Source organism: Osmerus mordax, chromosome 18, assembly GCF_038355195.1.
Source record: "Osmerus mordax isolate fOsmMor3 chromosome 18, fOsmMor3.pri, whole genome shotgun sequence".
NCBI classification, from domain to species: Eukaryota; Metazoa; Chordata; class Actinopteri; order Osmeriformes; family Osmeridae; genus Osmerus; species Osmerus mordax.
This window is the reverse complement of record NC_090067.1, coordinates 4803972-4814942: the sequence shown is the minus strand read 5'-3', so window position 1 is coordinate 4814942 and position 10971 is coordinate 4803972. Positions and strand designations below refer to the sequence as shown.

At 41.6% G+C, this 10971-nt stretch overlaps 1 protein-coding gene across 1 annotated transcript; it reads left to right on the top strand.

Annotated features, from left to right (window-relative positions):
- The first annotated feature begins 1258 nt into the window (after positions 1–1258).
- Positions 1259–10947, top strand: tmem64 (transmembrane protein 64). Its single transcript, XM_067256521.1, has 3 exons — positions 1259–2732; positions 6133–6288; positions 7945–10947. Exons 1-3 carry the CDS (start codon positions 2037–2039, stop codon positions 8128–8130), a joined length of 1038 nt encoding a protein of 345 aa, XP_067112622.1. The 5' UTR covers positions 1259–2036; the 3' UTR covers positions 8131–10947.
- Positions 10948–10971: the final 24 nt, after the last annotated feature.

Below are 10971 nucleotides of genomic sequence, written 5' to 3'. Positions count from 1 at the left end.
GTGTTTTGAGGAATAAAGCTACTCGTACACTTAAGAAAAATAAGAGTTTTTTTGCTCTAAAGTGGATTTTTAATTAGAAAACCATGTTGACTGAATCTCCACTGATTGTGTTCCAGACTTTGAGAACACAGAAGTATAGGTTTATGCCTTGGTCACCTATACTAAGCAGCAGTTACATTGGAATATTTTATAAAGAATATCTGCTTCAGACAAACAACTACCATCACAAGAATAAACTATCCTCTCAGTGCTTGCTGTGGCTTTTCAAATGTAATTGAAACAGTTTCTTATTTCTTGGGCTGAGACAAGCAACTTAATACTGTCCAACAGCTACCTCTTGTGGGGCTTTAAAGTAACACGGCCAGATATCAGTTCTACAGGCTAATTGTTTCACAGTCTGTCAATTTATATACTTACATTACATTTAATCAGACTATTACTTAGTTTGATAAAATTTGATTTACATAAATGAAAAAATACACAAAATACTGTCTAAATGTGCCTTAAGATGATAAGATAAACAGTAGCTACACCATACACTGAAAGAGGAAGTGGGTATTGAAGAAAAAAAACATCACATAACAGTCAACAGTTTTTCTCATTTTCACTTTAGATATAGTTCTTGTTAGCTAATGCTGGTGGACTATGAGAGCATAGATAGTACTGCAGTATCAGCATGATTCTTGACTTGTTTTCAAACCCTTATCAACGTCCCTGGAACCCAGTTTAGTTTCATCCTCTTGGTGTCACATGTACTCAACAAAAACTTGATCCGTTATCACTTCACAAGATCATGTTCATCCTGTGTACTGTGATGTTGCATTTTTCCAAGAACTGTGGAACACCAAGATCACGGTTTTATAAAACATGAAGACACAACCCCTAGCTACAGTTACTTTATTGCATTATTGCTGATGCTATCAGAAAGTAACTTACAGAAAATGACAACATATATAAAAACATTGATAGGAGATCATGTAACATAGGCCTAATGAAATAACCTTTTAAACAAATGGATTCATGAATGCATAGTTGGATAGTAATTTCCATTACATCAATGACATACAGAACACGTGTGTGCTGTTGGATCAAAATGCATTACAGTCCAGAGGTTTAGATGTGAATGCAAAAAACAAACCTCTGGAATAAAACTTGCCTTTCTCGCGATGCACATCGGCCCTAGTGATTGGTCGGGAACAGTTAAGGTCACATGGGTACTTGGAATTCTGGGAGACAAACAGTGGTCGGTATGAATAGCATTAGCGTCAACAGCAGTTACTACTACGGGTGCGCGAATATAGACACAATCGGCTTCAAAACAAGCTGGCTCTGTCAACGACTTTGTCACTCTTGCTGTCACTTTGCCCGGGGAAGCGTACAAGAAGGTCAATTTCAGTGTCTCGAACGTTAAAATGGAAAGCTACTTTCAGCAGCAAACGGAAGACTGGCTAGCTAGCTGAAGAACTGCTGGCAATGATTTATGCAAAATAGGACTGGGGAGTATCAAAAGTTCAAGTCTTGCACGGATAACCGACGTGTGCAATCGCTGTCTTCAAATGGGTTCCTGCATTTCAACTCGATTAATAGTTTGTTGAATGATTGATTTGTCCGTTTTCCAAATTTTGTGTTGACAACTGCGAGAGGGCATGTGTCTAAAATACAGCCCCGTTACAAGTGATTTGATTGACATGCTTTACAATTATTGTAACTCAGATACATTTATATTAACTAGATGTCGGACAAACTATTGGGCTTGCTAACTACACAAGAGAAGAGTGGGGCTTATTTCTGATACGTAGTCGACTGCAACAGGCGTCCTCTGTTTTCTGGGGGCTATGGGTGTCAATAAATAGCCATCAATAGCCTAACCTGTTCATAAACATTTGACTAGTAGGCCCATTGCTGTTATTGTAAGTTTAAGTCTCTTTGGAAAACGGGCGGGTTTGAATCAGAAGTCTCACCTTCGCGTCCAGGGACACTCACGCAACATATATCTGAGCGGCGCTGTCGCCTTGGATCGATTATCCTGGGCCATCATGTGGACGTCGGGGTCCACGACCCTGCAGCACTTTGTTAAGATCCTGAAACATGCCGCGGGTAAAGGGCAGATTCAACTCAACCGTTGGTTGCAGAGGACATCCACAGATGATTGCGACAAAATAGACATATTGATATGCAACGCCTTCGATGAGAGAGGCGCCATCGGAAAACCTGACCCGGTCACAGAAATCAGCGACACAGGGGTTTCATTTACCGGTGACTTCAGACACCCGTGTTGTATTACTACCTGCTGTTTCAAGAGCGCCCTGCTGGCATGCATTTTGACTGCTGTGTGCTTCTCTTCCGTGGCTCTCGTGCGCCAATACCTCAAGGATCTTCTCCTATGGGTCGAAAGTTTGGACAGTTTTGTCGGAGCCTTGCTGTTCATAGTTGGCTTGATTATCGTTTCGTTCCCTTGCGGATGGGGGTATATTGTTCTCAACGTGGCAGCGGGCTACCTCTATGGCTTCGTACTTGGTATGGGACTAGTTATGGTGGGAGTTTTGATTGGGACCTTCGTGGCGCACCTTGTGTGCAAGCGACTATTGACTGACTGGGTGCTGAACAAGGTCGGGAACAGTGAGCAACTCAGCGCCGTCATACGAGTTGTGGAGGGTGGAAGTGGACTAAAAGTTGTGGCCTTAGCAAGACTCACGCCGATACCATTCGGCCTCCAAAATGCAGTTTTTTCGGTGAGTAGGCTATTTCCATAAATTAAAAGTACTAATGAAAATAATCAAACATTCGTGGTCTCGTATCCCCTGTATGAGACCAGCATTTAGTCTTAACGTTTCTCCACAGGGGCCATATAGGCTATGATGTAACCTGTAGGGTACCTTTTTCACATTACTCAAATTAGTTGCACTTTCCCGACCTGGTGCATTATTAATGTATCTTCTGAATTGGACAATGTATGGAAAAAAAGTTGGATTGGCACAATTCCCTTCATTCACAAGTAGCCTATAATAGAAATTCCATAAGCCATCTCTTAGATAGTGACGAGTGTTGCAAAGCCTTCCAGCTATGTTTTGTACACACGTACCACCTGAAGTGTTAGGACATTCTCTCAATTCATCTGTAGCACATGACAAGCACGGTGAACAGGTTTGAATAGTATGTGACATCATAATGATTGCGAGGCCCAACAAAAATATTTGCAATAGCTAGGTGGGTTAATGCTGTACATTTTGTACCAGTGACGTCATATCTATCAACACCAAGGTTGGGACATAGTACCCATTCCACTTAAGGAATTCAATCTCCACAAACATGCTTACTATGGTCACCACCTAATAATCTGTGTTTATATTATTCATTTTAAAATAAATTATCATCAATAACAATAATACAAGAAATAGCATTATTTATATTTTTATGTATAGAAAAGCCCAATGGTCCACATTATAAAACAGAATACGTCACATGCACAAGAAAAGAAAGCAGTATTTTGTTATTTACATTTAGTCATTTAGCAGTAGTTATGGTTTAATTTCAGCCAAGTTTCTCTCTTAACCCTTGTGTTATCTTTGGGTCATTCTGACCCATCAGTCATTGTGACCCACCATCGTATTGCGACAACTTTACCGCATACAAAAACAAAGTGAAGCATTTTCTTTTAACCATCGGGCTGTCTCAGACCCCCCACATTGCAAAGGTTAAAATACAATTATTTTTATTTGTTTTTGTATTGGGTAAACACAACAATGGTTCGTTATGAACCTTTGGGTCATGTGACCCGAAGGCAGCAGTAGGGTTAAAACTATACTTGGCAGATCCTCTTGATCCTGGGTGACTGATTAGCACGTTCTCCTTTTTGAGTTTGACAAGCCCTACTTCAGCCATGGGTCCTACGTTGAGCCCTGAGCATGAGGCACATAGCAAAGCTCCCTGTTCAACGGTAGAATTTCACACACCAGCAACTCTTTAGACCTGCTCTTTATGCCAGTCAAATTCAAGGGCGGGTTGGAGCTTCCCTAGCGGGAAGCAAGAGTACTGTACGCTACCGACGACTGGTCAGTCCTGTCAGGCAATTTGATGGGTTAAGGTTACTAGGCCTGATGGATAGGGGTTTATGTGGTGAGTAACTTGTTAGCAAGGCATACCTAAGGTGGCAGATTAGTACCCCCTCCTCCCTTCACATAGAACTCAAAACATCTGTTGAATGATTTAAATATGTCACAGCCGCTAGCCAAAACCATATCTGCAAGGTTCCTCGAGTAGCTTGCCTAACTACAACCAGCGTTGCTGTAGCCAGCCTACCCGCAGTTTAACTCTATTTTAGGCTAGAGAAGACGAGTCAGAGGCCAGGCCGCACGAGGATACTGCCTTCCCGAAACACGTTCATGAGGAGAAACCCTGCAACGCTTCAGTTTCGTCTCCAAGCCCAAAGGAGCCAGAAACCTTGGCCACTCCCAGATTCTTCCTCGATTAGCCATCACAATGCTCCCTACCCAGAAGCTTGTGTCTGTCTTCTGTTGGCTGAAACCCAATCATAGGTGGGGATTGTATTAGGATGCACTCAGGTGCGAGGTTACGATGGAATTCTCCCTGTGGCGCCTCTACCCTTGGTGAGAGCTTTCTGTAGACGAGGCTACATTTCCAATGTGCCCCCCTGTGCACTTTTTTGCTGAAGCGGATAATACTGCTACGGTAATCTAAAACGCCATAGACTGCATGGCTAGCAAAAAATAAAAACTGGGCCCAGGATGAGAGTGAAGCACATATTCAGGTCCCATGCTGTGTATCGCATTACATGATTACACGTCTGCATCCTCCTACCAAGCCTCATCCATCTTCCGTAGATAATGAGGCGATAAAGGAAGGTGAATTCATCAGCTGAATTATAGTCCTACTGACTGGGGGAGGAATGGTTTGCTTAGCCTATCATGTCACCGTGGAACAAACTTCCTCAGTCAGTCAGGCTACCTGTGCTTATACACGTATTTCCTGTTCCCCAAAAATTTCCCGTCTCAGTTTCTGCAAAGCGAGTAGGCCTAGGCTATACGTGTCTCTTCTGTTGGGAATATTGTGGGTATTTCCTCAGTCAATTTTGCTACCCCACAAGATACATTTGCCTATGCCCTAACGGTATATTAAACATTGATTGGGTGCCTTATTTTGATCTGCTGGTTTGTATAACCCATGGATTCAGAGTTATTTTCTAAATAGGTGAACTATACCACCTAGACCCTCGCCTCACCCAGCCTCTCCCCTCACCCAGCTCCAGCCTCGGTCAGAGCCGGGACAGCTGTGAATGCCTCTCTGAAAAAGACTACTGAGCATGCAAGCTTTTAGAGCCAGAAGAGAGAGAGGAGGGAGGGGGGGGGGGGAGAAGAGAGATGAGGTGGAAGGAAAAAGAGATGGAGGAGAGAGCGATACATAAAAAATGTGGCTAGTTGGTGAATTCTTCATGGTTATCGTATCTGAAATGAATGTTTCCCAGTTAGTGTAGGTTTGGTTACTTCAACGGGCATGTGCCCTCTTGTCGCCTAGCCGTTCACCTGCTAGGCTAGCTACAGCGATAATATATTCAGTGCCAAGGTCATGTCAACACACACACACTTCCAGGATGTTCAAGGGTGCTTGAGGCCCAATACCAAGTTTATATTTAGGATTTTGTCAAGTATAGAGAAAGAACCAGGTCCATCCAGAGAATGGATAGTGAAGTGGCTCATAATTGTCATTTACTCAAACCTCTGTTTAGTAAGTAACCAAATAGAATCAAGTAATCATTGTTGGTGTGTCAAACAACTACTACACACATTGACATATAATTGTATATTCACATTTTACAGTAAAACCCACGTCTGTGGGCACCCTGGTGGATCAGTCAAGTGTGCGTACCATGTAGGCTAAGGCCTTACCACGGGCCCAGGTTGAAATCCAGCCCATGCCAATTCCTGCATGTCCTCCCGTATCTCTCCCTTACATACCCTGTTTCTCTTCACTACATCTTTCCCAACACAGCAGACATACCTTAAAAACATCTAGCCTTAAATCCTGCGTTACTCTCCCAGGCGTGCTAGTTCTCAGGTGGACAGCCAAACGCCACAGACGTGCGTGTTTACACACGATGTGCTTTCTGTGCACCAGATCACAGACGTGTCCTTGCCAAACTACCTGGTGGTCTCTTCCGTGGGCCTGCTGCCCACCCAGCTGCTCAACTCCTACCTTGGCACCACCCTGCGCACCATGGAGGACGTCATCGCGGAGCAGAGCATCAGCGGATACTTCGTCTTCAGCCTGCAGGTGAGCGGGATTCTGGGTTTAAAAAAAGACATTATCTGTAGATTTGATTTGAGAAGAGAGAAAAATAAGCCACCTTTTTTGTTCGTTTTGAAAGGGTGAGAAACTAGAGAAAGAGTTAAGCTACGGTTGGGATTTCTTTGGTGTCCTGTCAGGTTTTCTTCCGTTGCTGGGATTCATTAAGCTCATCGTGCACATCTGAGTTGGTGTCAACATGAGGAAAAAATACTCTTTCAGTATTTTCAGCTTTGCGAAAGGAATTTCAGCTCTCTTCCCAAACGCTAAAATAGCAAAAAATACTGCACTGGGCACGTAATCTGATCGTTAGAAGTTAGCTTTAGATGGGTATCTGTGTGTTTCATCACTTTGTGTCTTAGGTAATGACAGGCAACAATCTTTTGAGCTATTCATTTTATTAATCTGCCAATGTACTGTCTATTTAGGGCCCAATATACATTTAATTGGCTTCAGGTCTCTAGTGTGTTTACAATTGAATGGTAGCCTAAATGCTTAGTTTGTCACAAACAGGCAGCCTAGTGTTTTTGTGGGCTCAGCTCTCCAGAATGGCTTTGTGTTCGAGGGTTTCTTTGTTGCCTTAAATGGAGGTGGATCCAAAATTGAACAGCTTTCTTGCTCTGCCCATTAATTAATGCACGCCATATGATTTCTAGAACGTTCCAACCGAATTTGTTCCAACAGCACTGTTGTTGTCCCGCGTAAACCGAGTGAACCCAAAACTTCAGTCGTATGCAGGGCAATCTGAAGAATGACGCTGTCAAATATACTTCACCAAATTCGGACGTCTCCCCCATCTCTCATCCACTCTAAGACATAGAGCGCGCACACACAAATGACAGGCTTTAAACAGCACAGATTTCATCTGTAGAGAGGCTCTCCCTGGAGCACTGGAAAGGTTGAGCTAGATGCCTCGTTCAAGGGCACCACGGTTGCGGTCCGGTCTTCATAGGAGGTGGCAAAGCCAGGAATCTGGCACACCTACAGATATTTACACCTGTTCAAGTCTGTGCAATTTGGAAGTGTTCAGTGATCCAAATGTGACAGAACTGGACCAGCTGGCTTTTAGCTGGCTAGCTCTGTAAACATAGTGAAACAGTGCTGTAGTTTGTTCACCTAGGTTACTCCCCAAACAATGTGTTTGATCTACGTAATCAACTTGACGGACAATTGTCATTTCAACGCAAAACGGACTCGAGTCCTGTTCAAATCATTTGCTTATAGGAAACAATGGACTTTGTCAGTGGCCACACCCTCCTTCCTGAACAGTCTCCACCTGTTTTTCTTCTTCTATTCCCCCAGCCCAATAGTGTACACCATGTACAGTACTGTCCAATACTTTCTCCTGCCCCCATACTTTAATAAGCCGTAGCTAAATATATATATATATATATATATATATATATATATATATTTTTTATTCTGCTCTCTTTTGATTGAGTGATAGAATCTATGCTTGTTAAAGATGGTGTAAGCAATGTTGTTGAGAAGCAGTTTTTGTCATATTTGCCGAATTAAACTTCACATCTTGATAGCAGCCAATACATGTCAATCACTTTGATTAGTGATTTGAATAGTTTAGAAAAGAAGCTAAGCTTTAACTGTGAGGACATGTAACCAGATTCACTCATCTCTCTCCTCCAGATCATCATCAGCATCGGGTTGATGTTCTACGTGGTCCACCGCGCACAGGTGGAGCTCAATGCCGCCATCGCCGCCTGCCAGATGGAGTTGAAGACGTCCCACATGAACGGCAGCTCCACCAATCACAGCGGCTTCACCTACTGCAGCAAGAGGGCCTCGGCAGGGGGCGGGGTCAACGTGGTCTGATTGCTGAACAGGCATTGTGGGGGGCGAAACTAAAGTGTTACACACACACCCCTCCCCCTCTCATGTCATCGACGGGTAGCGAGGTCGTACTACGTTCCATTAGGGTGTGTGATCCTACCAAGATGGGTGGTTGTGTGGATCTGGCCGGTTTACGACAGAGGACTGGAGAAGTTGTTTGTAAACCAGGTAGATGGTGTGTTTTCTTCACCATTTGCCCTCCATGGCACCTTCCCCTCCATCACAGCCAATATCCAGGCTGAGTTCTGTGGATACTCTCTTTTAAAGAGCGGGACCATGGTTCATCAACAAACTGGTATCCTATGAGCGATGACTTAATGGTGTCAAAGGACATACGTTTGTTTTTTTTGGTTGTTGTTTTTTCCCCCTCTCCTTGAAACTGGACTCATCCGGCTCTGTTACAAGGGTCGTTATGCAGATGGTCATAAGTTAAATAGGCCTCAGTTGAGTATGTAATTACAAAAATAGGCATAACTGCTGCCTGCTAATAATATGAATGTGTAACCTAGATATTTTTACAAATGTACCAAGGAGATGTCATTTTTACTAATGCCTACTTATGTGCTGTGCATATTCCAGCGATTTCTTGTTTTTCCTCATTTGCTATTATTTTCGATACATTTTCTAAGTAATTTAAAATCAATTTCTGATTTGTAAAATGGAAGAAAAGGTATTATAAAATTGGGGTTTCTATTTTGCAGTTTAGTTGAATTCTCTTTTATGTTTTAAAGTGTCTTATTACTAGGATAGACAGGAAAAAAAGGAGAGGGAGAAATGTCTTTGTAAGCGTTCTAACCAAGCGAGTTCTGCTGGCTAAGATCCCCTCAGACACGTCTGTCCAGGATTGTTTCAGCAATAATGCTGCGCTGATCTAGGAACAGATGGACAGGAGTGCAAGTTTCTCAGTGGGACATTTTTGAATGTTCTGCCGGGAAAACTGAGTGCAGTATGATTCACTCTAGGGTTAGCATAACCAGTCTCTTCTCCTCTTTGGCAATAGGATTCCTACAGAAGTGAAAATGGCAGCCATTTCTGGTCTTTAGAAAAGTTATTTAATTGGAGGGAAGCTAATTTTATTTCAGCTGTTTAGTTTTAGGCTAATTAGATTTTAATTTTGAAAGTTGGAACTTTTTGTTTGTTTTCATTCATTCTGCTGTGCAATACAACTATACAATGAACGGCATGATTGTCAATTTCAATGCTGTAACCAAACACAAATATTTTTTCCTCCATGCACACAACGGAGATATATAAAATGTTCTCCTCACATTATGAATACTAAAGCCTGGTGATGTGACAAAACTGTTAATTTTCTACGTGCCATAATGCTTATTAACCCCTTTTGAGTTAAGGGTACACGTGACTTACTACTTAGTTATTACTATGTAATTATCTACATATGACTATTATTTCCACGTCAGGTTTGATTTGGAAATCCTTTCGGACACAACTATAGATTATCCATAGATTTATTTGCACAGTTGACAAACAATATTTTTTATATTGAAATGTAAAACTGGGTAAGGATTGGTTCATTTAGGTGAAGGCTTTCTTGGAAATGGTGTCTGACAATCAAACAGGATATGGACACAAATGAATGAATGAGATCATGGTGTGTATAAAATATATTTTGTATTCTATCGTGTTGCTGCTCCTCAAACTGAAAGGTTTGATTGAGGGAATATTGAAAAGGGCTCCTGTTTTTTCTCTATCTCCAAATCCTAATTTTTATTCTTATTGATGGCCACAATCTTTTCCCCATACTGTTATTTCCCTACTCTGTTCTTAAGACAACAGCACAGACAGTCAACATGTACGTCAAACACATTCCCTTGCTGTTAGTTCACTCAAAACCGGTGAAATTACTTTGTATGTCAGAATTTTGCAATAACGTAAAAGCGAGCAATCTTTTTTTATTAGATTTTTATTGTTCTATGAACCAAAGTCAGTGATCAATTCGATACAATTCAAAGAGTGATTTCCTCCACTTTTTAAATTAATAGAAATAATATTTGAGTTGATAATTCCCCATTTTTCAGCTCCCAGATGACTACAACTTCAATTTGAATCAAGTTCATTTTCACCCCGGCACTTGTTCTTGTAGAAGATGTGTCCTGACATTCCCAGGCTTGTGCAACAACAACCTGCCTGTCACCTCGTGCTGCCTATCTGACATGTATGGACACTTAAATGCTGCCTATGACTTGGTAGTAGATTAGATTGTTCACTAACCATCAGCAAACTGTCAAGCAACCATTCTCATAAACAAACTCTTGCTTTTTGTCACCAATCGACTATAGCAGACTGTTTGGTTTATGAATATTTTTACATTATTAGGCTATTTAACATATTGAGGCCTATTCAAATAAAACGTGGACGAGGCAGTAACGAACTACTCTGCCAAGTCTAATGCAAAAAAAAAGAGAAAAAAAAGGATTTTAGACCATGATTTGCCATCATGGTGTTGCTTTAGAGATCTTTTTTTAATATTAGCTTTGGTCCTTCATAGGTTGACTCTAACATAGACATAGTTATGCAACTACAGATTTCTATGGGAAGTCTTTCACAGACACCCTGCAAAGCCCTTGAATCTGAGATCTCTTAACTGCTCCTTTGATAAAAGTACAAGTTAAATGTCAGATCAAGAGCCGACTGGTACTATGAAACACTTCCCCCACCTGTATCAAGTGCATTACATATACTGTATTTTGTAATACAGAGAATTTTACAGTGTATTAATTGATATTTATCGCTGTACTATGCTTGTCCAGTGTTATTTATGAAACGAGGAAATAAAAAGCTGTCACTTTCTTAAATATATGT